General features: G+C 37.3%; 1 protein-coding gene across 3 annotated transcripts; it reads left to right on the top strand.

The window, feature by feature from the left end:
* The first annotated feature begins 264 nt into the window (after positions 1-264).
* SENP2 (SUMO specific peptidase 2) lies at positions 265-25,520 on the top strand. Of its 3 annotated transcripts, none has more exons than XM_014060912.2 (17): positions 265-631; positions 2,323-2,378; positions 4,719-4,828; positions 5,586-5,661; positions 6,292-6,367; positions 7,625-7,781; positions 9,655-9,758; positions 10,312-10,379; positions 13,680-13,725; positions 16,277-16,334; positions 17,943-18,107; positions 18,414-18,545; positions 19,375-19,578; positions 19,676-19,755; positions 19,967-20,051; positions 22,651-22,746; positions 24,656-25,520. In XM_014060912.2, the coding sequence occupies exons 1-17, from the start codon at positions 522-524 to the stop codon at positions 24,716-24,718; spliced, it is 1,686 nt and encodes a 561-aa protein (XP_013916387.2). In that variant the 5' UTR covers positions 265-521; the 3' UTR covers positions 24,719-25,520. The 3 variants fall into 3 exon arrangements, with proteins under 3 accessions (XP_013916387.2, XP_013916388.2, XP_013916389.2); XM_014060913.2 differs by lacking the exon at positions 24,656-25,520 and adding an exon at positions 24,143-24,649; XM_014060914.2 differs by lacking the exon at positions 265-631 and adding an exon at positions 804-1,285.
* The last annotated feature ends 294 nt before the right edge of the window (positions 25,521-25,814 follow it).

Below are 25,814 nucleotides of genomic sequence, written 5' to 3'. Positions count from 1 at the left end.
TGTGCTGTTTTATGGGTTGCAGGCCGCCCCTTTATTAATAAATGAACGAGTGGACGAAAGTGAGCAGGATCGGATCTGCTTAAGCTACGATTCCTCTCCGAAGCATTAAAGTCGCCCAAAAGAACAGAAACTTAAAGACATGGGTTACGTTAAAACCATGGTTTAATCGTGACACTTCAAATAATAGCTTAACGCACGTAGACTCACAAATCATAAAATCAGAGTTTGGAAGCCAGGACGGGTTATATTAAACCAGAATGCGTTTGGTTTGGGTCTAGGAGAAAGTCACGTTGAGGGGGCCCGACTGCCTGCCTGACGTCGGCGAAGTAAACCGAAACGAAGCTCCGTCCGAACTGTCAGAACGAGGCCAGACGTGGGTCGAGCTACCCACAATTGCGCGGGGCCGAGGGGAATGCTTCAAAAAGGGCCTCGCTTCATCTCGGGGATGAGGGAAGGGCTTCCATTATTGAATACGCGCCGCCTGTGACGCATTTCCGGCCTGGCCGTGGAGGCTGGGGCCTATGTACAAGTGGATCTGTGAGACTCTGCGGTCTTGGGTATCGTCGCCTTCCTCTTGTCACCGGGATGTGGAGCCTTCTTTACCTCGACCGCGAAAGAGACGGTATCGCAGGTGAGAGCGCGACGTTCCTCTCGGGGCTGCTGCAAGCTAGTCTGCGCAATCGGGAAGCTTCCCGGAAAGAGGAGGAAAGAAAGGCAAAATACTTCCGTGATGCTGCCCCGAAAATTCGGCGTGAGTCGAGAGAGACTCAACGGATGCGGGGAAGGATCTGAACGCCTGCATGATAGCCCGAGCTGGGGTTAAAGTGGGCGTCACGTCAGCTCCTTCAGCCGTGACTTCCTGGGTCGTCTTCCCTTTCTCTCGACTGGCATTCGCTTTGTCCCTCATATCTTTGTTTTGCAATTATTAATTTTTATCCCGCCTTTGTTAATTGTATAAATAATTCAAGGTGGCGAAAATACCTAATGTTCCTCCCCCCACTCCAAAGTCACCCAGCTGGCTTGGATGCCTGAGGCGGGGCTACTACACCTGCCAGCCTCCTGGTTTCTAGCCTGATGCTTTCACCACTTGACCAAAGTGGCTCTTAAATCCTGATTCCTTCTTCTGGGATGGATTCACAGAATTAGGAAAATTGTGGCTGGATGATGAGGTCCCCAAACAGAGGGTCTGGTAGCACCTTCTCCAGCTAACAATATTTTATTAAAAGGTGTGCATGTTTATAAGCTGCAACTCACTTCGTCAAATGCATAGAGGTACTGAACCGAGGTAAGATTTAAATTGGGATGAGGTAGGGGGGCAGGGGGGAAAGACATTATGTTCATGTGGATGCAGCATGGCTTCATCCCTGTAGCACATTCCATCACCGGAGAATTGCTCCCATCATTTTGGCCTCCTGGAAGGGTATTAAAACATGGCTTGGGGGGGGGGGCTCACCACTGGAGGTAGTTAACAGGGGTAAGAGGACCTCTTCACCATCTCTTAATTTTGGATTTTATATAGCTTTTAAAATTTTAATCTGCAAGTTTTAATATTATAATATTCATGTTTGTTTATTTAGAGGATTTATATGACTCAGTGATGCTGGGTGGCTTACAAATAATAAAAAAACCCAATATTAAAAGAATAACAACAGTAACTCCCAATCCCCTTGGTGACAATCAGTCAAATGGGCTTGATGGGCTACCTCTCATTCTGGGTTCCCCAGGCCTATTGGCAAAACCAAGTTTTCAGGGCATTGCAAAAGAGTGTCAAAGTGAGGCCCAGCCTAATCTCTGCAGGGATAATAGTCCAAAGGAAGGGAGCCACACAGAGAAGTATATTATACCGTTCTTTTTGTTTCATATGCAAACCACCCAGAGTTAACTTACAGGGAAATGCGAATTAATAAATGAGAGACAGATTAGAACAGGGCTGTCAAACTCCCGGCCCATAGGCTGGATGCATCACATGCTGGCCACACCCACACTTGGTTTAGTGAAGGAGAAAAAAGTCCCAATACGCCACGTGACGCCACCGTGACGACATGAGTTTGACACCCCTGAATTAGAGCATTTCAACTCCCAGGATCTTTTTATTATTGTCAGTCTCAGCAAATATTTTGGAAAAAGTCATTTTTAATGTGATTTAAACATGTATTTAATTCTTTTTGCTGCAGAGTATTAATGAATTATTTTTATGAATATCACAGATCATATAACGCCCCAGTGATTGATGTAGAGAATTTTAAACAATAATATGAGCCTTTAATTTATAGTTCTTTAGTCAGCACTACTGTTCATTAAGCACATTTTTTTTCTCTTTAGTTCCCAATCCTATGTAGAAGAGCCTGATCAGGAGCAAGCAAAAAGACAAAAACTTGGTAATGTCTACTTTATGTGGTGGTTTGTCATGACTAAAATATAACTTCCTAAGTATTTGAAAGGATTTTATTCTTCCTTGTTCAGAGAGGTTTGACATATATTTCAAGAGCAAATTGTAATAATTAACAATTATGAAAAATGTTTTGAATTAAAAGTTTGAGTTGAGTTTGAGTTTAATTTTATTTATAGGCCGCCCAATCCTGGAGGACTCCGGGCGGCTTACAGCAAGGGAAAGAAAAATAATAAAAGAAATTAAGAATAAAAAAGACAAGTTAAAAAACAACACAGATACATTCGAGGAATAATGTTCAACTATTAAACTTATTGCTTAGTTTTAGAACTAAGAAATCTTCTTAAAAATGTTTCAAGTTCAAAACAATGCTGTTTCAATGCTTTTGGAAATACGTAACCAGTTTTGAACTCGAAACAACTAATTTATTAATCTCTGAAGTCATAAGCAATAAAAGGCTACTTTGCTGCATGTAAAAAACTTTGTTAAAAACCTATACCGTGTACGGGCTCTGGGAAGTCGGGGGGGGGGGAAGGGAGGTGGGGTGTTGGGGGAGGGGGGATATATAGTATGTGTTAGATTTTAAAGTACTGTTGCTCTTTAATTTCACTGTAAAAATAGGACAAGCTGAATATATTAATAGATAGTAGAAATACACCGAAGGGAGGAGTAGAGGGATAGAAGAAAGAGGGGTAGAGAGAGTGGGAGAGAGGATGGGAGGGAGGGTGAGAAGGAAGGGAGGGAGTGTACTGGGAGTGAGGAGTGGTAGAGGGGGAGGGGAAGTAGGGTAGAGGGGAATGTTGGAGGGAAGATGGAAAGTTGGAGGGGGGCGAAAGAAAGGGTGTATGGAGGGTCGAAGAGGTACATTGGGTTTCTATTTTGGGGGGTATTGTTGACGAGGAATGGCTGTGTTTATTGTTTAATGTTATATGGCCCCGGTTATGCACAGTATATATGTGGCTGTATGAAATGAAAATGGAAAATAAAAACACATTTACAAGAATTATTATTAAAAAAAAAACAGAACTTTGCTATACTATTATAGGAAATTGATGCATAATTTAATTAGAACAAAAAGCAACTTTATTAAAAAATAATGTCCATATAGAGAGGTGGTCTTATCCGGTATATGAAAATGGAAATGAAAGAAGGGGAATAAAGTATTGAATTACTGTAAAGCAATATAATAAAAAGGTACCCTCTGAAGAACACCAGATTGGAAGTGTAAAATTGGTACAAGCAGAAGTATTTCAAGAAAAATGAGGAAAAAGCAAAGACAAGTCTGTTCTAAAACAGGCAAGTATCTGCTTGTCCAAATCCTTACTGAAGGATTTTTAACAATAAGCAGCAGCATCCAGTGCTCATGATTTAATTTTATAATGAATTTTTGAAGATTCCCACAGTTATGTTTTCTTTTGTACAACTGCAGGTGAGGTGGATCTAATAAAAAAGATAATAATCACTTCAGTGTTTTGGGAATCTGGTGATATATATATATACCATGAATAAATAAAATGAATATTTATTTATTTATTGAATTTATATTGCCGCCTATTCGCCCATGGCAACTCAAGGCAGCTTACAAAATATAAAACCACATTTAAAACAATAAAAAATAACAAAAAGAATCAAATAAATTAATATAGTACAATATAACAAAATGGGCTCCATCCCACTCTGGGTTCCCCAAGCCCACTGGCAGAAACAGGTCTTCAGTGCCTTCCAGAAGAGTAATGGGGGCCATTCTAATCTCTGAGAGAATGATGTTCCAGAGAGAGGGAGCCACCCTAACCCTAACCCTTCTTCTGGATCCCACAAGATGTATCTGAATCGGAGAGTATATATATTTGAACCCAGATACACCTTGAATGATCTCTACTAATAGGAAATAAAAACTTTCCCCTAAACCTTAGTTCTTTCAATAGATTGTAGAATGTTAGAATAAAAGAACAGGAAGGGAAAGTGTTCTTATAACTGTATCTCTTAAGGCAATACAATGTTTATAAATAAGAAAATGCTAAATGCTGTCATAGCAGATACATCCTTCAGTACAATAAGACAAGTCAATGACATCACCCTATGTCTTTTTTTTGAGTCTCAAAGTTTGCTGCAGACATTGCTAGAACCTATCACATGAATTTTGGCAAATGTAAGGATAACATTTGGAACAAAATTCATGTTGCCTGAATTTTATTCCAGATATTATTTTTACATTTGGCAGAGTTGAATCAAGTGAACTCAAGAGTCCTTTCATTTATAAATATGATATTGTTTTGCTTCGAAAATCAGCATTTCTGACTGTAATCTTAATACTTTAAACTTTTTCCAGATATTTTTGGTATACTAACTCAAGGAATTGCCAGTCTGATTAAGCTACCATCCCAATTAACAGCTAAATATCTTCAAGTTGGAGATCAATATGCTGAAACTACAAAAGAGGTTTGTGTGCATTTTGAGGAGATAATAATAAAATGCAAGTATTTTGTTTGCAAATTAAATCCTTGGGTTTGTAATCTTTTGTCTTCTGGAATAGTAACATGTTTAAATAGAGAGAATGGAATATATCATTTCCAGAAGTTGGAAGCTATTCAAGCTAACACATATATTTTCTCCAGTTCGTCCCAGTAAAAATAGTTGGGCTGAGAAATAGAGGCCCCAAAGTCACAGTGAACTTCTGTATTTGGGAATTGATGTCAGCCTTGTGTCCTCAGTCTTAGCATTACTATCTTAACTACCTCTGCCTTATTTCACAAGCAGCAAAGCAAACTCTAAACAAGGATATCTTCTTTGGTTTCCTTTTGCTTCTTCAGAAAAAAGGCAAAGCAAACAAGTACTCTTCTTGCTGGTCCTTAAGACTAGCTCTAGAGCTGCTGAATGAATGCAGGAGAAATGAGTGCTAGTGAGTGGGGAAAAGCTTTCATTGTTAAGAGATGAACAGGAAAGCAACATTCTTCCATATGTAATGCCAGGCTCTTTTACAGCTTTTTGGTGGCAGCTCAGAGAGTACTGGTCTACATTTTTAGGTAAAGCAAGTATGTTATTCTTCTAGGGAATGAATTAGTGGATCTTAAAGGGAAAAGTCCCTGATGGTCCTATTGATGGCACCTATATAGTTCTAAGACCACCTAGATTTTGTGGCTGAGGGCCTTTGTTTATTTGACATAACTGGAGTAACACTAATGCAAATATTTTCAAGTTTCTTTCAAATGCTTCTGATGCCTTGGCTGACAAGCAGATGCAACCTAACTGTGGGATGCAGATGTGTAACTTTGGTAAGTCAATAGATACTGTGGCTTTATTTCAGATCCGGTTATTCATTTACCTTTACAATAGTTGCAATTATTTTTGTGTTTGGTGAAGTACTTAACTCTCATATGGCATATTATAAATTGAAAAAATATTGATGTTGATTTTGATTAAGAAGAAGCTCCTGTTATAATTCCTTTAAATTAGTTTGTGCTATTGATTTTACTTGCACTAAGATGTAATTTACTCTTACACATGATAGGCCATTGCTTATAGGTATTGGGTCTACACTGAATGTTCTTAAGTAGTTATGGGCATTTCTTTTACCATTTCCTTCCCATATATGCTTTGTATATATTGAGCTTTTCTTGTTCTTCCATGCTGTATTATATAACTTTTGTATTGTTTGTGTTTAGATCAGTTGATGAAAAGTGTTCTAGAATGCTGCAGTTTCCTTATAAGTCAATTGTTGGCAGACTCAGTGGACCACATCATACAACCATTCCTAGCCAATATATCTGCCTATGACAATGAGTTTTGCTATGTCTTTGATATGACAGACTTGAATAATTCTTTGGAGTAGAACCATATAAGATAAAAAGGATGAGTGTTGTCTATGGAATTAGTTGCGATGAATCTTACTATCTTTTCCATAGACAAAAAAGCAAGTTATGGTACCTGTATTCATCCAGATGTAGCATCTAACTCTCGTATTCCTGTGACTTATATGAGGTAAAACCTTTAATTTGCTCTGGTGGCCAACAGAGAATGAAATTCTAAGAACACATGGCCATTATAGTACTCCCCTTTGGAGTTTTTTCTCTGTCTAACATAAATAATTAGTGATGAACTTAGCATTATACAAAAATGTGCCATATTACACAATACCAAATAACACGAGTTGGAAGTGACCTCGGAGGGCTGGGAATATCTAATCTGATGAAGAGAAGGACTAGGGGTGACATGTTAGTATTCTTGCAATATTTAAGGGGCTGTCACAGAGAGAAGGGGTAAACCAATTCTCCAAAGCATCTGAGGGCAAGACAAGGAGTAATTTATTTATTATCAAAATTTATATGCCGCCCAATCCCAAAGGACTCCGGGCGGCTTACAAAAAAAGAGAGAAAAAAAATGGAAGCTTAATAAAGAGAGAATCAACCTAGAATTTAGGACAAATTTCCTTAAAAATAGTTGTTCATTGAAACGACACCTTTATAAATTGTGGGTGCTCCATTACTGGAGGTTTTAAAAGATAGCCATTTGTTCAGTGTTTTGCTTATACACACACATACACGCACACAGATGTATTGGATATATTCACCACCATATTCATCATATCTTTATTATTATTATTATTAAAAGATTACACACACCCCACACACACAGCAACAATTCTATGGGGTGGTTTGAGTTGAGAGAGTAATCAGCCCAAAGACCTCCCGCTTGCTTTGATGGCTAAGGCTTGGCTTGGACTCACAGTCTCCTGCTTTCTAGCCTGGTGCCTTAACCACTAAGTCACCAATCTGGCTTTATCCTCAGCCTCAATTTTGAATGCAAGAAGAATTAATGCATATTTCTTACAAAATATTCTTTGTTGGGCATTGTACATGAGATATAAACCTGCCTTACAAGGACTTTTCATTTATGGATGTAGATAAAATACTGTAGAAAAATTGTTTCTAAATTGTATAGAGTTCAACATCAACTCTATACATTTGGCCATGAAGCATTATGTGAACTTTGGGGGTGGGTGGGGGTGGAATGAATAATCAGGGGAAATTTGTGAAAAATGGGCTATAATTAATTATACTTTCTCCGGCATATTTTAATGTGCAAAATAACAGTAGCTTGAATTATTGTGACTGAAATAATATAAATAAGAATGATTCTTCTTCAGCAATCCTCAAATATATGTCTTTTCAAAATGACATGTTGTTATCCAAATAGAAATGCAAATTTCAGCAGTTTTTATATTATTTCTTCTACCAGAGATGACTTTAGTTTCAAAAACAATCATAAGAAAAATCATAATGTGCTTCAAGAGGATTTGCGGCCATGGGGACATATTACTCGCAGACATTCATTAGAAGCTTCTGCTTTAGAGACTGGAAGGTATCTAAGGAAACCTCATTATACTGTTGAAGAGGCAAGTCTGCAGATATATAAACTTGTACTTTAAAATCATCTTTTATAGCACTACAAAATATTTGAATATGGTGCTTGATTCAGTGATGTGAAAGCAGTTTCTTTCAGGCAGAATGTATTTTAAACTGATTGAGCTATATTAAGATTTATAGTTTCTATGTTCAGCCTAAGAATTGGAAGAATATATGTAATACTTATCCTATGTAGAATTTTGATTGAAGTCAAGACACTTCTACCTCATGTTCAAGCAAACTAATATTTTCAGTGGTGAAATTCATTTTTTTTTACTATCGGCTCTGTGGGAGTGGCTTGGTGGGCGTGGCAGGGGAAGGATACCGCAAAATCTCCATTCCCACCTCATTCTGGTGCCAGCCAGAGGCGGCATTTGCCGTTTCTCCGAAGTACTCAAAATTTCTGCTACTGGTTTTCAGAACCTGCTGGATTTCACCCCTGAATATTTCTTACCATGACAAAGTACTTTGTTTTTGTTGCCTTTAGCCTCTCACTTTTGTAAGTGTGATTTTGGGTCATTCATTTTTGTAACTAATGGCGCGGTGTATGTTCCAAGTGATTCAGTTGTTTGGATCTTTGAGAGAAGCTGCTGACATTCTGTTCATGCCTAATAGTGAATATTTATGTTGGCAATAATAATAATACTAGGATGCTTATTTAAGGAAATAGTCCAATTTCATCTTTTACATGTGTGCTTTTTTGTATACATATGTGCACAAACACACTAATGCAGGTACACCCATCCTTTCCTTTAAAGGGCCCAGGACATTCTAATTAGGGCAATTGAGTGATATTCTCTAAATTCAATAAAAGAGTAATTCAGCCCCAATGCCTTTATCAGTCCAGATATCTCTTTGCCTGCTTAATTTCCTAGAAATTTGGAAAACCAAGGACCTGCACAGAATCAATGGCTGGAGAGAAGCTGCTTAGAGATAGTCCTGTCTGATGGCCTGGTTGCCTCTGTGTTCCAATAGATTAAAGCAGGATTCAACATATATGTCCTCCAGATTTCTCGGGAAACCCCAAATAGTGTCTGAAACCACTGCAGATCCATAAGGCTTCTGAAGTGAACCATCGGAGCAAGTCTTTCCTCCTTGCTAAGTCTGATGGTTCTAGTTAGGAGAGAAAATAAAGATCACTAGAAAGTCCAATCCTATCTCATCTGCTGCAGGAAAAAGGCCAGATCTAATAGGTAGCTAGAAAAGTAGGCTGGCCAGTGATGACATAGTTGTTGCGACTGTCAAAAGTTTTTGAGCTTTCTTCAAATCCAGGAGGAGATTAAAATTGCCAGTATCAATAGTCTGACAAAATCCATAAGCACTCCCTACAATAAGTTCAAACAGCTTGGGAAGAGATACTGTCATGTAGTTGGACAAGCAGTAGAATTGCAGCAACCTCAGTCTGCCTCTTTGGCCCTGCCTCACAATCCTAACATCACATCTGCTAAACCTGCAGAATAGTGTTTACCACAATGCCAAAGGTTTTCAGATACATGGCAACTCCTCTGCCTCGAAGGTGGGACTGATACCAAGTACAGAACTTTGCTGAAGGAATCTCAGGAAGGAGGAGCTTTCATTCATCTAACTAAATGTCAGAAACCCATGCTGGTTTGCCCTCCCATCCACAGTCATGTCTTGCACAGGGAGACCTACATTCAAAAACATCTGCTTGAGGCTATTCTAGCAATCCAGTTGCCTGATTCCTGCATTGACATTAGTGGGTAGGAAATAGATAAAATGATTTCTCCTGTTTTATAGAATGAAATCTAAAGCATAGTACCAAAGTGCACACTTAAAACATGAATTTTAAATATTATGTTTATTATGCTCTTAAACATAATCGTAATACTTGTTTTATCCTAGGGAGTTCAAAGACTGGAGCAAGAGAAATACAGAGAACTACTTAAGCAAGAAAAAGAAAAGAGTCTTAAAATTCACTCGTCTGGTGCAGTAACAAAATACCATGAGTAAGTTTTTGCAGAAAAATAATATTTAAAGTGAGGTTATGAAATAAACTGGAAAAGCAATTGGAATTTTGGCTGGATATTGTGAATTGGAAATCCCATCCTAAAGTATATGATGCACTCTAAGCTTAAATCAAGACTTAATGAATTAGAATGTCCACTAGGGGTCCTGTTTTACCATTTCACTTCTCCCTTCATACATGTGGAAAAACAAGTCAGGATCACATTTAACCTGTTTCTAGAAGTGACATCTGAAGTGCAGATGTGTGTTTCTAAGCTAAATTTAAAGCTGTTATAAATTCAGACTTGTTTGCAATTTTTACATGTGATATTAACCTGTTAAAATGTGAAATATTTGTTATCTATATAAAGGCTTTTAATCTTTCAAATCTATGGAATATTTACTGTATAACTATTAATTATTAAATTACAGTATTAAATACATTGATATACAATATGCAATATGTGGATTAAATTCAATGCCATGCTTTACTGTCAAAAGTTTTTTCCTTAACAAAACACTACTTGTTTGTTCTTTTAAATGCATTGAATAAAGTGTCCAAGATTATGCCACTGGATCCCTAAAGTTTGATCTCATCCCTCCATCAGAAATGCCAAGAAATGGTAAGTAATAATAGTGAAAAAATTATATGACAGCAAAATAAGTTACAATCTAAGTGGGATATTAAAGGAAGAATTGGAATCTTTCTAAAGATGTATAGTTATTATAAGTGAAAAAAGAGATTAAAGTATAATAAAAATACCTGATAATGTGTACTCTGGCTGAAATATAATTACAAGCTAAATGCATATTCACCTTTGTACTTTAGTTGTCAATATTTTTTTTACTTACAACCTTGTCATGACATTTCATACTGGTAAACATTTGATATGTTATAATTCAGGATCTGTCACTTGCTTTTCTTAGTTTATAAAAATGATCTCCAGTTTTTGTATCTTTAACCCTTTTACCGTATTTCCCTCTTAAACTTCTCTCAGAAGCCTTACAATAAGCATTTACTTTGTTTGCTATATTTGAGTAGATTAAAATGAGTTATTATCTTAAAGTTATCTGTCCAATGGATTAAAATAAACTATTTAATCGAGATAACATTAATTACCTAGTCCGCATGATCTCAACAGCTCATCTAAATTAACTTATTTGTTAGATTTTTTAAATGCTATTTTTTTCTTCAAGAACTGACATTGCAATTCATACTTTAATTTTTTCACACAATTGTTACCAAATGAAGAAGGTGGGGTTGAAAGACAATCTCTTGCCCAGCCATTTAGTGAGGATTTAAACCCATAATCAGTTGCTCAAATACTACCCCACACTGGTATATTCCATCTTTAAATTTTCCATTTCTACATTTAAACTTCGGTCATCTTGACTATTCCTCTTAACTTAATGACAAGGCAGGTTCAGTTTGGAAGAGGTGTTTTGGAAAACGTGTGTGTGGATCCAGCATCTTTCTGCAACTCATTAAAAGAGCTGATTTTTTTTCAGGATTGAATAGTTGCTGAGAGGGGGGTACTTTGATGTATTCCAATACCTTTTTCCAAATCAAATCAAAACATTGCCTAACCCCTACAGCATTATAATAGTATCAGACGTCATCTAAACTTTCTAAAAAAAGGAATATTTCCTTCATGTCAAGCTCAATTCCCAATAACTTCATAGACACAACCATGCAGTTTTCCTAGTAAAAATACAGGTGGTCTGACATTGTCTCCTTTATGGTATCCTTGTCACTTTGAATCTGTCCTGCTAGTACTGTAAGGAACTAGCTTTGAAGTTTATTACTCTTTCTTTGCAAAGGAATAAGCAATAGCAATAGCAATAGCAGTTAGACTTATATACCGCTTCATAGGGCTTTCAGCCCTCTCTAAGCGGTTTACAGAGTCAGCATATCGCCCCCACAGTCTGGGTCCTCATTTCACCCACCTCGGAAGGATGGAAGGCTGAGTCAACCTTGAGCCGGTGAGATTAGAACCGCTGAACTGCAGATAACAGTCAGCTGAAGTGGCCTGCAGTACTGCACCCTAACCACTGCGCCACCTCGGAAGTATATTAATTTTTATTTGAAGTAAGCAAGATGATTCTTATATTTCTGCCTGTAGACATCACTTTTGACTCTCAGCAGGTTTATGCTTCATCTGATTTTTTTTTATTCCTTTAATTAAAAAAAGGAACTGTTAATGACAACACAGGTAGTTCTCAACCTAAAATCATTCATTCAATTACGGTGGTGCTGATGAATGGTGATTATGAACAGTCCTTGGCATTCCAGCCGTGCTAGCACCCTACAGTCATATGATCGTGATGTGGGCACTTGGCCACAGGTTTGGACTTAATGACCATTTGCAGTGTCTGGTGTTCATAAGATCACAATTTGTAATCTTCCCTGCTCTGCTCAGGCCAGCCACTGACACACCCCTGGTGTACCCTCCCTGACCCATGCCATACCTCTAATGTACCCAAACTTTACTGCACCTCACACACACATCTAAGGGTACTTAGCTATATGTGAGCTAGAGAGAGTAGTGGAAAAAATGCTCATTAGTTTGCTTTTTCATGAAACCTAATATGAGGATGTGATTGAAATAGGAGCAGGGAGACACAGTTTCTAATCTTCCCTGGAAAGAGAAGCTCACTGGGTGACTTTGAGCAGTTATTCCCTCTCAATCTCACCTATCTTACTGGATGGTTGTTCTAAGAAACAAAAAGGAGGGTGCATTATATATACTACTCTTTTTCTCTTAGACATAAAGCAGGTTATAAATCAAATGAAATAACAAAGTGGGACCATATTTGTCATTCGAATGTGTTGTCAAAATCTAAAATGTGCCCACTGGCTCTCAAATGTTACTTTATTCTTCAAATAAAATATTTGAATTAAATATTTGAAAAGTTTTATTGGTAAAAAAGATTTTGTTGTCTAGTTAATCTTGATTATTTAAGTAAGTTCCTGTTTTGGTAAATATCCCCCCCCCCCCTCTAAAAGATATGATTTCAATTTCTTGGTAATATTTTGTAGAAAGAGAGCCGTGCTAGTCTATGTTGGCTGAAAATTAAAAGGAATCTGGTGGGACCTTTTCAAATGAATTTTATTGACAGCCATAAGCTTCAGTAAATTTTGTTGCATCTAAAGTTGTGTAGTTCACAAAGGAATATGCCTTTTAAAATGTGTTAGTCTGAAAAAGTGCTTTTTGATTTGTAGTAATATTTGAAAAATATAAAATTTAATTCTGAGCAATTTTTAATATTAATGCACAGCTGTCATATACGTTTATGCACTTTTGTATATGTGTATATATCAGAAACCATTATCCAAAAAGAATAAAAAAGGCCTATAAGATGTCACAACAAACGTAATTGATCTCTCATCTATAGGTAACAATCATTATATGCACAAATTGATCTCACACTCATTTTAGTCGAAGCAGCAGAAGCAGCAGAAAAAAGAAAAAAATCTTAATAGAAACAAGGGAAAGGTAGGCGGTGGCTTCACTAAAAAAAAGCTAATAGTAGATGGTAGTGAGGCAAAAGGAAAACGGGCTTGAAAGAAAAGTCTTGTTTCTGACTAAACAGCCCTTTTCAGCAAGGCCTGATCTTCAAGCATCCCAGGTTTTCAACAATAGTATCTGAAATCATTTGTACCTCCTGCCTATTCTTTTTTTCAGCAGGGTGTTTTCATTATCAGCAGATCAAACAAATTAAAATTGCTTCCTATTTATAGGGAATGAATTTTTGGTTTGCATCAATAACTGAATTCTTCTTTAAAAAGCTTTCTTTTCTAGGCTAATTAAAGAAGTGAAAAAATACATTGTAAAATGTGTGAGTCAATCAATGCTCCTTTAAAATATCATCAATGTGTAGGGAGGGCAACTGAGTTACCTTTATTATATCCTTTCTTTAAGGAATAAAAAACTTTGGTCACTTGGGCTCTAAAAATGAAATGAGCAGGTAAGTGAAAGTTCATTTGTTTATAATTTGTGGTTTTAAGAGAAGATTAGAAGCTAGGAAATATTTGCATCAGGTTTCACTTTTCTTTCTACTTTTTTCAGGAGTAATGCCCTTTAGCATCAAGTGTCATAATGGGTGTTACATATTAGCTTTAGTACAGACTTACAAAACATACAATTTGAAGAGACAAATTAAAATGAAAAATTCCTTAATATTTTTCTATATTTTGAAAATATAGTGGATGTAGTATATTTTTTAAACATTTCATTTGATAATGCTGTTCTGGAGGTTTTCCAGTGAAAGACACAGTAATTTGATATTTTTAAGCTCGAGAGATATCCTTAGTACTGTGACTTAACATTGAGATCTGAACTTTACCTGAATTCTGTTAATAGATAAAGAGATTCTGGTTAAACAAAAGCACGAAAACAATGTTCTGTGTTACAACTTTGGTGAACCCATTATCTTCATTAGAAAAAAAGTATATAAAGTTTTAAATTAAATAACTGGTGGCACTTTCTTTGATAGCATTGGTTCCATCTAACATTTTCAGTCCTTGATAATCAGACCTGTACATGCAAATATTTATTTTGGCTCAATCTTTCTTACAGAATTGCTTTAACCTATTGATATCTTTGGGCTCTCTTGCATGAACTGTTTGCTTCTGATTATGCCATGAGGTTCTGTTGGATTAAGTCCAGGGCTTTTTTCATTCATTTCAAAATACATATTTTTTCTATTTTAGCCCTTCTATTATAAATATTCTTGCTCTGTTTAGGATCATTGTTGCGTGGCTTGAGCCCAATTTATTTAACATTCAACTCACAGGCAGATACCCTGACATCCTCCAGTAGAATTGGCTAGTAAATTATATTGTTCCCTCAATGAACCTATTGTCCCCTCAATGAGAGCAAGGACTCTGCATCCTGAAGCTGCAAAGCAGCTGCAAACCATACCATTTCCACTGCTGTGCTCGAGAGCTGGAGTTAAGTTAATGCAAGATTTGATTCTCTCCTAACGCCATGTTTCTCTTTAATGCATAAAACTTCTACTTTCAACTGATCTAACCACATTACAGAATTGATTTTTTGATGCAAAACTCCTTCTCAACTTAAGATGGGCAGGGATGTGCTTTCTGATATAGTAACTTCGTCCTTGATATCCTCCTGTAAATTTTATTTTTGTTCTTCAAAGAAAAACCAGACAGTCACCAGACAGTTGCCGCTTGAAAAAGCACATTTGGAATTACTTTTGTTCAGTGTTTTGTGTATGATAAATTTATGACTGCTGGCATCAGGCTACAGAGGAATGGCCTGTAGATCTTTTGCTGTTACCTTGCATTCTTTGTAGACTTTTGGAATATTATACACTTTGCTCTTGTGGTGAATTTTGTTGGACAACTATTATTGGGAATTAATCATAGTGTGCGTTTTTTCCATTTTTCCATTTTTCTGTTTGACCATTGATGGCAATTTTGTAAGCCTCCTATTCTGATGAGCATTGACAACTATTTTTCAAGTTCTGAGAGTCTCTCTGGATCAAGACATCATTCACTTCCATAAACCTGTGTCATGAAGAGCAGACTCAAAGAAAATGAGTATTGGCATAATGTATTCAGTAGATCATGACATGGTATTGTGTTTTGGTTTTTAATCAGAATCTCTTCTGGTTAAAAATATAGATAGTCTAGATCAGGGGTGTCAAACATAAGGCCTGGGGGCCAGATCTGGCCCACAGGATACATAGATCTGGCCTGTGGGACTGCCCTGGGAACAGCAAAGGACCGGCCTACAGTGTTTCTGCCAGAAAAAATGGAGGGCTGTGGACGGACCTCCTGAGCTCCATTTTTGTTGGCCGAGGATTGTAGGAGGCCACCACAGCCTAAAACTGAGCTTGCAAGGGCTTCAGGTGGACCTCCTGAGCTCTGTTTTGACTGGCAGAGGGTTGCAAGATGCCGTTGCAGCTGAAAATGAAACTTGGGAGCCCGTTTTCACTTGCAGAGTGCTCAGGCCATCACAGGGACCTCTGACACAAGTGATTTTGAGCTGGCCACAACCACACTGACCACATACCCAGGCCCCGCAGATCAAACACAACCCTGATGTGGCCCTCAATGAAATTGAGTTTGACACTCCTGGTCTAGAATAGATGAAGGTCTCATCCAATTTATAGAGCCTAGAGTTGCAGAATCAACTCTAATTCTAACATGTTAACACACTTTCTCTGATCACTGTACTACTTAACATTTACAGATTTTAAATATTGAGCCAAACTTTTAATCCTAGATCCTTTTTTATATGGTTGTGATTTTCTAATACATCAGCAATAAAATTTTTGTGTTAAAGGATGAGCCACTGAACAATGTACAAAATAGTTCTGCTTCATTCTTTGTATTCCACTATAATTGACATTTACAGGGTTATTCTTAAGGTCTACATTACCTTAGCAGATGCTTGTAAAATGCTTATAAAATTCTTACCGATAATAAAAGTGTTTCTTTCTACTTTTGTAATACTCCCAGTAACCTCTTTTGTCTCCATGTTTCTGTCAGATCAATAATAACAAAAAGAACAACAGAACATGAAAAGGTATTCGAACAGAAAAAAGAGGTGAGATGCCCTCTTTATCATGACACTTTTTTTTCTTTTTTCTTTTTCTTTTAAATTTTATTAATGCCATCATTAATTTTCAAATGCCATTCAGGCTGGTCTTCTGAAAATTTTCAACCAAGTATTATTTTTCTTGCACCTCAGAATCTTTTCCTTTTCAATCCTTTTCCTAACAATAATAATTTGCAGTCTCAAATATCCCCTGCTAGAATGCCTCTGGGTTTCTCAGCCTGGCCTTTCTTCTGCTTTAGGATAGTGACTTAATAAATCCTATTGCCATTATCTTCTAAAGTAGCCTCATCTAGTATTCTAGTCCCTTATCCCTGATGTGTCAGAAGGAGAAGGCTATCACACTCCATGCTGTGTTAAATATACAAAAAACAAGCACTTTTCTCCCTTCTAGAATAATGTCACCAGAGATTTAAAAAATCAAACTTATTTAAAAATATGAAGAATCTTTCCTATTTCAATATTAAAATGCAAACATTAACTTTGAGAAAGGCAAATTACAAAGGTCTCAAATCACAATGATACTACTGAGAATTTAAGTAAAAGGAGCTATTCTCCTCAGTGGTCGTCTGCCAGTGGTCGTCTGTATAATAGGATGAGATAAGTTTTCCAAATTAAAATTACTAATTTGAAGAAAATCCTAAAGAGGATCCCCCCCCGGGATCCTAGTTTAAGTATAAAGTATAAAGAAAACAATTTGTTGTGTAGAATTGTGTGGAGATGGCCTTGAAGACGGGATTCAATTACCGTTATCTAAATATTAGCTTAGCCCAAATAGAGGGGATGGAATAAGAGAAGAGAGAGAGAGAGAGAGAGAGGGAGGGAGGGAGGGAGGGAGAGAGAGAGAGAGAGAGAGAGAGAGAGAGAGAGAGAGAGAGAGAGAGAGAGAGAGAAACCTCTGTTAAGCTTTTAAGATTCTATTATTATACCCTATAATGGTAGAGTTCCAATTTTTTAAATGTCTTTAAATTGTTACGGCCACCTACTTGAACAGATTATGGGCCACTTACAAAGTCCAAAAAAGCAGTTTAAAACATAAGAAGGACAACTCTGGCTTAACAACCATAACAACAGCAAACTATAACAGTGCTTCCACAAACCTTAAAACCTTTCCCACACCTCAGGAAAGAGCACACTGTCCATATCTCTGAGGGATATGCTGTTCCAGAGGGCAGGGTCTGTGATAGAGATGTCACACATTTTCCTAGCCCTGCAAGATCACAATGTTTTGTAAAGCCCCCCCCCCCCCCCCCCCCCCCCCCCCCCCGGTAGTACACTCATTATCTCAAAGATGGGTTGGGATAATCTCAGGGAGGGAGGGTGTGATTATTGTTTAAAATCTCTTAGCCACATTTGGGTAACTTTTGTGAATACTGTATTCTTGAACCATTTGTCAATCTTAATAAATTAAGATTTAAATACCTGGCATAATGTTATATCCTTTTTTCCTGCCCATCTGATTGGAAGGGGATTTCCTAATTTGTTGTTTTATAAAGAAGCTTTTGATGGGATTCTTTTGTCTTCTGAAGGATTCCTTTCCATGAACAATTCAGTTACAGACTTTGTTTTGGCAATTTCTTTTTTCCATTTTCTTTACAGAGGCCTATGCAGCCTTTGATGGGAAATGATCTATCAGACGAAGTATCGCTTAGATTAAGCCTGGTCCAGAAAGAATCATCATGCAGAAGACGTTCTCTGGTTGAAATAAGAGAAACATATCTGAGTTTGGAAAAGGCTACAGAGTGCTTCCCTGAGTTTACAAAGGTAGGCATTAAAGGACTAAGTTTACCTGAAATTACTTCCAGAAATGTCTGGAATCTGTCTTTATTGCCCCCAATATAGGAATGTAACTTGTTTCAAGAAATAGTCATTCAAATTAGATAATACCGAAACTATTATTTTCAATATTTAAAGTGTGTTAAAAATAAGATATTTGTGTTCACTTTTTTCTTTACAAGATAAAACAACCTGAATATGTTGTTTCTACCCTCACTTCACTTCTTCAAAATGACTAAGTTTAGTTTTAATATTAACTGTTTATGACCTTCATAGTATAAAATGTTCTTCCAGGGTATGGAAAAAGAGGTAGCAAATGCTCTGAGCTATGGTCAAGAGGATGAAATTTTGACTAGCGCCTTCAAGCTGAATATTACGCGAAGAGACATTCAAACGTTAAGAAACCAACAGTGGCTCAACGATGTGGTAAAATAATTTTACTCATTAGTAGCTAATGTTTTATTAGTCCTTTGTTGTAGAAACAACTATAGTGCCCTATCACAGTGTTGGAAAGCTTCTGATCTAGAGGCCTAAATTGCCCATCAGACCAGTATTTCTGGCTTGCAAAATGTTGAGTGAAGTCACCTCAGTCCCTTTCTGCTTTTAATTTCCCTCAGAAGAGACAGATGAAAAGGCAGCGCAGTGCCACTTCATCTGCTTCATGACAGTTTGTCCAGTGTGCATCGTTTCCTCCAGAAGGAAAATGTGATGGCTTTTAAAGCTTGTTTCATCACATCTTATTCAGGGCAGGTGGAAACTGGAATTGGCCTCTGGACTGGATTAGGTCCCTTTTTTGCCTATTGAATTGTAACTTCCTGAGCCCTTTGTATGTCTTACAGGAAGTTCTAATATAGCGACTACAGTCGAACTCAGTAACTTGGTCATTAAGTGAAGTAGTTGTTAAGTGGAACTGCAGCTTTGCTTCTGATTTTACTCCAATTTTTCTTTACAGGCCTGTAAGGTTATAAAAGTGAGGATTGGTCACAAGGTTACTTTTTCTCACTGTATAATTGCAAATGATCGCTATACAAGGCAGTCATTAAATGAGGACTGTCTGTACACTATTTCAAGTGTACTAATAAAAAAGCAGGGCTATTTTTCAAGAATACAAATATTCCACTAAGGGCTTTGTGGGAATATCTATAAAAATATCCCTGAGAATTAATTGCATTTTATTAGTACATTTGAAATAGTAGATGTGTATTTATGTATGTCTATTTCCTCCTCTTATCTTGTCTCTTCTCTTTGATTATAGGTCATTAATTTCTATATGAATCTTTTGGTTGAGAGAAATAAAATGCAAAGATTTCCAGCACTTTATGCTTTCAGTACTTTCTTCTATTCCAAGCTAAGTTCTATGGGTTATAATGCAGTAAAAAGATGGACCAAAGAAGTTGACTTATTCCAGCATGACATAATCTTGGTGCCTATTCATATCAGACTACACTGGGCATTGGTGGTAAATATATTTTGGCTTTTCTGGAATTCTTTGGGTGGTGAGGATATAATGTGATGGTAGCCTGCCAGATTCTACTAAAATCTTCACTTTGTTATAGGTTATAGATTTGAGGAGAAAAACTATCAAATATTTTGATTCAATGGGACAAAATGGCATCAGGATCTGCAGGAGATTGTTGTAAGTAAATATCTAGTAGTACAAAAAATATCCCTTTTTACTTTTTCTATTAGATTGGTAAAATGAACCATTACTTCTGTTGACTGCTTTAAAATTTAGGTGAATATTTTTTTCACTATTTATGTATGAAAAATACACTTATTACCTCTGAGTGATGATCTTAATTCTTGGGGAAAATGTAATCACTGTTTGTTATGATTTTATTGAACAGACAATATCTGCAAGAGGAAAGTAAAGCAAAGAAAAACCAGGACATTAATGTTTCGTCTTGGACACTTCACAGTATGAAGCCTCATGTATGTGCAACTGCTTTTTCTCCCCATTTTTACTGTGCATCTCTAAGTTCTAAACTTCTAAAATGGTTGTTTCCGCAAGATTCAAGTATTTCATTTCATTTCATTTATTGAATTTCTAGGCCACCCGATCCCGAAGGACTCAGGGTGGCTTACAGAAATGAAAATATTAAAAAAGAATTTAAAAACAATAGGACACAACAAAGTTAAAAAGAAGCACAACATACAACCAATCAGAGGGGGGCTGGACCTCAGTCAAGAGGTCAACAGCCCCAGGCCTGCCGGAAAAGCCAGGTTTTAATAGCTTTGCGGAAGGCCATGAGAGTGGTATTAATTTAGGAATTAATGTTTTAGTCTGCACTCACACCCAATTTCCCTTCTTTACTGATTTCAGTACTTCAGTTGTGGCTTCTTCAAACCACAGCTTCCTTATTGCACATAAAATGGGTCTGTGGTTTAAAAAACAACACATAATTAAAGCACTTCAGAGGTATGGGAAGATGTGTTGGGTAAGAGAAGGTGTTCTGGTCTGATTTACTAAATCACAGATACTTAACTAGGATTATTATATCTAGACGTGATGTAAGTGTAAAATATAGATGCAGTGAAGTCCTATTTAAAGGGATATGTGTGTTGTTCCTGAATCTCTAGCCTAAACCTATGCTTGTTTGTTTATTAAAAATAAAATATCTTGTATTAGGTGAAAGTTTCTAAAACATCAAGTTTTATTCCAGTCATTGATGATGCCGGAGGAGGGGAGAGATCCCACCTTCGGCTCACACTGTGTCAGGTGTTTCAGGGTTTGATGCTCTGTCCATCAACATCTATAGGAAGTGGCTGGGTGAGCTCATCTGTCACCATAGGGTGAGGTGTCATCAGTACCCTGAGGATTCCCAATTATTCATCTCAGCCTCTGACAAATTAAGTGTTGCTGTGCACATTTTATCTCGTTGCCTGGAGGCTATGAGAATCTGGATTGGGGAAAACAGACTTCAGCTAAACTCTGGAAAGACTTAAGTGGCTTGGGATTTGGGGACTTGTCAGTTCCAGGTTTATTCTATTTTTGCTGCTGGATGGGATTGCATTGTCCAAAAGAGATCCCATGTATAATCTCATAGTCTTCCTGGATTCGGGAATCATGCTTGAAGAACAGGTGTCAGTCATGGGAACAAAATATGTAGGAGACGGACTGGCAGAGCCAGGGGGAGGAATTAAAAGAGGATCAACTTAGAGTTGTTACCAGTGGTGGGTTGCAGGCGGTATGCCCCAGTACAGGCGTACTGGAGCCTGCCCAGAGCACTGGGTACCATTCTGGTACGGTGCTCCGGAGGGCCCACCCACCTGCCCGAGCTCCTTACCTGTGCTTTAAGCCTTTGGCGTTTCCGCGCATGCGCATGGTGCATATGGCACCTGCACGACGCTCTGCCGAGCAGCTGGAGCGTCGCAGAGGCTTGCGGAAGCGTTGCAGGCACGTATGATGCGCGCGCGCTGCGCACATCCATGTGGGTGATGCCGGGGCGGTACGGTTGGAACAGAATCTGGAATCCACCACTGGTTGTTACATAACCACAAGTGAACTAATGCCCCTCAAATACCATTGATCCTTATCTAACTCTAACCAGATGCTGACTGTTGAAAAGATTCTTGTAGATAGGCTTGTAGCAAAAAAAAAAAAATTAATCTGAACTTTCAGGTGTGGATGTGGTTTTTCGGACCTGACAGAAAGCCTTTGTACAACTTCATATTGTGTGCTATTTACACCAGTTCCAAGATTGGAGGCTCTACTCACGATCACTCATGTGCTAGTCCACCTCCCAATTGGATTACTGTAATGCCGTCTTCATGGGGCTATCTTGGTGCAATATGTAGCAATGTGGGGCGGTTATGTGCATTTCTAGAGCAGTACAGGTTACACCTCTGCTCCATGTGCTGCATTAGTTACCAATTCCTTTCTGGGTCCAATTAAAGGTGCTGGTTTTGACTTTTAAAGCCCTATTTAGCATGGGTTGGGTTATCTTATCTCTCCCTGAATATCCCCCAGATTCAGCAGAAGAGGCCTGCTTATGGGCCCTGTATGGGAGCTCCATTTGGCGAGTGCCACTTGTTTTATGGAAATTCCCCTTCCCCTGAAATGAGCTAGCTCTATCCCTGTTGATTTTCTAGAAGTCCCTCAAAATCTGGTTATGCCATCACCTGGAGACCATTCCAGAAGACCAATGAGATATTGAAGTGATTCCATGGTTATTAACATCTGTTATTCTTTTAGACTTGATTTTTTCATCTTTTTAATAATAATTGTTTTTATATATTAATTTTTTAAAGTTTATTGTATAACTCCCAAAGTTACTTTTTCATGATGTAGGTGACCTATAAATTTGAATGAATAAATAAGCATATTTTAGACTGTGCATCTTTAGGAATTTCCTGTTCCTTAAAGTACTGATTGTTATTTAAATTTTCTGAAAATGAGCTATCAATTTAGATGCCTGTTTAGTTGCTATAGAATTGATGTATTATAACCTCGGTTTCAATGATCTGTAATTTAAATAAAACAAGAAAAAGTTAATAGGCTTTCCTGTATATTCCCTTTTCTCAATCTTAGGAAATTCCGCAGCAGTTAAATGGCAGTGATTGTGGAATGTTTACTTGCAAATTTGCAGACTTTGTCTCTAGGGATAAACCCATTGCATTTACCCAGGTGAGTTGAAATACTTTAGAAAACAATTTTCATGCTGCTCTATCTCTTGAGATAGGTATTTATTTGTTATTAGTGCTGTGGTGGAAACAGTAGGCTGATTATTATTAGCCCATTGAATAAGATGCTCAAGCTTGGAATTGTTAATTACTTTAAAGACGTTTTAGATGAAACTGATTGTCTGGATTGATTTTAGGATTAGACGTTAGACAGAAACTATTTTGGCTTCCCTTATGTAAGAAGGAGATGGCAAATACCACCTAATTGGCTCATTTTTGATACCAGTAAACATAATATCCTGAATCAGTGATTAATTTTTTTAAAAAAAAAATCTGTTGCCATCATGGAACTTTTACTGACTTACAATCTTAATAAAATATGTATAGTGTAAATGATTTTACATAATGAGTAATTAAAACATGAATAAAATTATAAAACGGGCAATTAAAAAGCAGTAAAAATAGTAGGCCACATCTGTAAGTCTTAAAAAGTGCTGTTTTTAATAATTCCCGGAAGCCTAACAAAGTGGAAACTGATCAGATTTCAGATAGCAGGCTATTCCATAGCATTCAGCAGCACCACATAAAAACAGTGTCCTCCTAGTCCCTGAGAGAAGAGGGACCACTAATAGATTTGCTTGGGAGCTTTGTAGTCAGCAAGTTGAAATTGAGTGGAGAATGCCCTTGAGAGAATTCAGTACCAAACTTTGTAAAGCTCTAAAGGTAAAATGAGCACTTTGAATGGCATACAAGAATTATTTGGAAGCCAGTGAAAGTCCAAGAGCACAAATGTAATGTGTTCATATTGGCAAATACCTACTAAACCCTATGCTGCTGGTCATGTTATTGGTATGTAATTGATATCTGTTTTATTTAATCTGGGCAGTAGGTGGCCTTTATTGAGCAAGTTAACAGGTTAGATGAGGGCTAAAAACTAAAGCTTAATTTAACTTTGCCTAGTTGAGTGGCGGTTAATCTGTTCTGGCAGTGGGAGAAGTTAGATTTCCTCCCAAATTCAAATGTGCAGCTTGGATTATTCCTGGATTCTATGTTATCACTGAAGGCGCAAGTTGCCTCAGTGATTTGAAACTCCAGTTATCAGTTTTGGTTAATATACCTGTTGCAGCCCATATCTGGATAGAGGGAACAAACCCATTTTCTGGTTGGATGATTGTAATATGTTGTATGTAAGGGTACCTCCTGAAAAGAGTTTGGGATCTTCAGAGGCTAGAATAGAGGGACTTTTTTTGAACTGGTATTGATTGATACAATCATGAGATGCCAGTATCTTAATAGTTGCCCTGGCTTCCAGTCTTTTCCAGGCTATGCAAATATGGCTTTGACGTTTACATATTGACTTGAGGCCAATATCGAAATGACTCTTCCTAATGTCTATCTAGAGCCCTGATGGCAAACCTATGGCACGCATGGAAACCTAAAAACCAGGTGACCAGTACATGCATGTGCACCAACCAGCTTCTCTTTGGGTTTCTGATGCTCCGGCACACATCCTGGTTTGGGCACTCGGTGCCGAAAAGGTTAGCCATCGCTGAACTAGAGCGAATGGACATCAGGGAGGGATTTCTAAGCTGGGTTATGCCTTCTGTGAATGCACTCTCCAAAGGAGCCTTGCTTAGTGCCCATATTTTAACAGACAAATAATTTCTTATACACTTAGCAATTTAGACACAACAAATTATAGACTTGGAGCTTTACTGGTTTTATGTCAAACAGCTATTTTCTGTCTTTTGTACTCTAGATCCTGGGCTAGTGATTCTCATTTTTAATGTTTATTTTATTTTGGCTTTTATATGCATGTACGCATTTGTTATTAAGGAAAGTAAAAATGAAATGGACAGCACGCTTGCTACATGGAAGTATTCAATTATGTTAACAGAGTTTCTTTTTTGCAGTTTCACATGCCTTATTATCGGAAAAAAATGGCATGGGAGATTCTTCATCAGCGGTTGCTATGATGCCAGACCGCTGTTATGGTTCATGTGCATAAAAGACCATCCAGTTATACAATTGACTTGCACCCATTTAAAGGCAAAGGTTCAAAATACTCTATTGGCTATGCTCCATTTCTAGAGATGCGAGTTATCCAGAAGAATAATAGAAGCTTTTCCTTGAAGCTTTCTTTCTTGAAGTTTTCCTTCCAAGGAGAAAAAAATATGGCAGCAGGCAGGAATTTGGCAGAGTATTTTAAGTAGTTTGGGGATGTATATGACCTATGTGGCATGAAAAAGAAATATATTGCGATTTTCCAAAGAATGCCAGATTGTCTATGGTTTCAATGCTGATTGGATTCAAACTTATATGGCTTATAAGTAATGCAATTGTAATTGTAGGTGATTTGTCCCATTAATTTTAACTAATCTACTCAAATCAAAATACAATTTGGACTTGCCCTTTGATTATAAGCAAAAAGCATGCTTTTTGAGCTTTATTTTTGAAGTTTTATTGTATATTTCTGTTGGGGCATTTAGTCTGGAATCTACAACTGTATTTTACAGGCAGTGAAAGGAGTGTGCTTACTCATAGTATGTTCCTGAGTTTATATTTTCATATAACTGGATCTTAGTGATGCTGAAAAATGGAAAATTCTGTTTGATTTGTAACAAATCCATTGTAAAAACCCTAGGTGGGAATTGTTCTTTATTTAAAAATTAAAATGTTGTATGAGACTATTTATTTGCATTCTTGTATTGGATATGTGTTGGAATTTCAAGTTAGGTTAACTAAAATGAAAATAAACATCTAGTAAAAATGATACAACTTTCATTGCCTTTTCTGTTTAGAACTGAAATAAGTTTTTCAACTATTATTATATGCTGCAATGTAATATGGGTGAGGAATAGCAAGATTAATGTTTTTCTTTTTCACAATGACAATCTTAATTCCTTCATTACTGTCAAGGTTTTTAGGCTAAATGTTAAGATTGTGCACAATGTTAGGCTACTCACTTTAGAGCCGAGGCACAGAAAAACCCACGTTCTCATGTCACATAAAGGAAGCTTTCTTTTAACAGCTTATCATGGAATTATGAATCATAACAAATAATTGCAGGCC

The sequence above is a fragment of the Thamnophis sirtalis genome, unplaced genomic scaffold, assembly GCF_051295495.1.
Source record: "Thamnophis sirtalis isolate CommonGarterSnake01/CBP01778 unplaced genomic scaffold, rThaSir2_p1.2 scaffold_11, whole genome shotgun sequence".
In the NCBI taxonomy this organism is placed as follows: domain Eukaryota; kingdom Metazoa; phylum Chordata; class Lepidosauria; order Squamata; family Natricidae; genus Thamnophis; species Thamnophis sirtalis.
This window is presented reverse-complemented; position numbering and strand designations above follow the sequence as displayed.

Coding starts and splice junctions, on each gene's coding strand:
- SENP2 (XM_014060912.2), top strand. CDS start 522: ATGTACAAGTGGATCTGTGAGACTCTGCGGTCTTGGGTATCGTCGCCT. Junction 10,380..13,679: donor ATCAGAAATGCCAAGAAATG/GTAAGTAATAAT, acceptor CCTTTCTTTAAG/GAATAAAAAACTTTGGTCAC. Junction 22,747..24,655: donor AACCCATTGCATTTACCCAG/GTGAGTTGAAAT, acceptor TCTTTTTTGCAG/TTTCACATGCCTTATTATCG.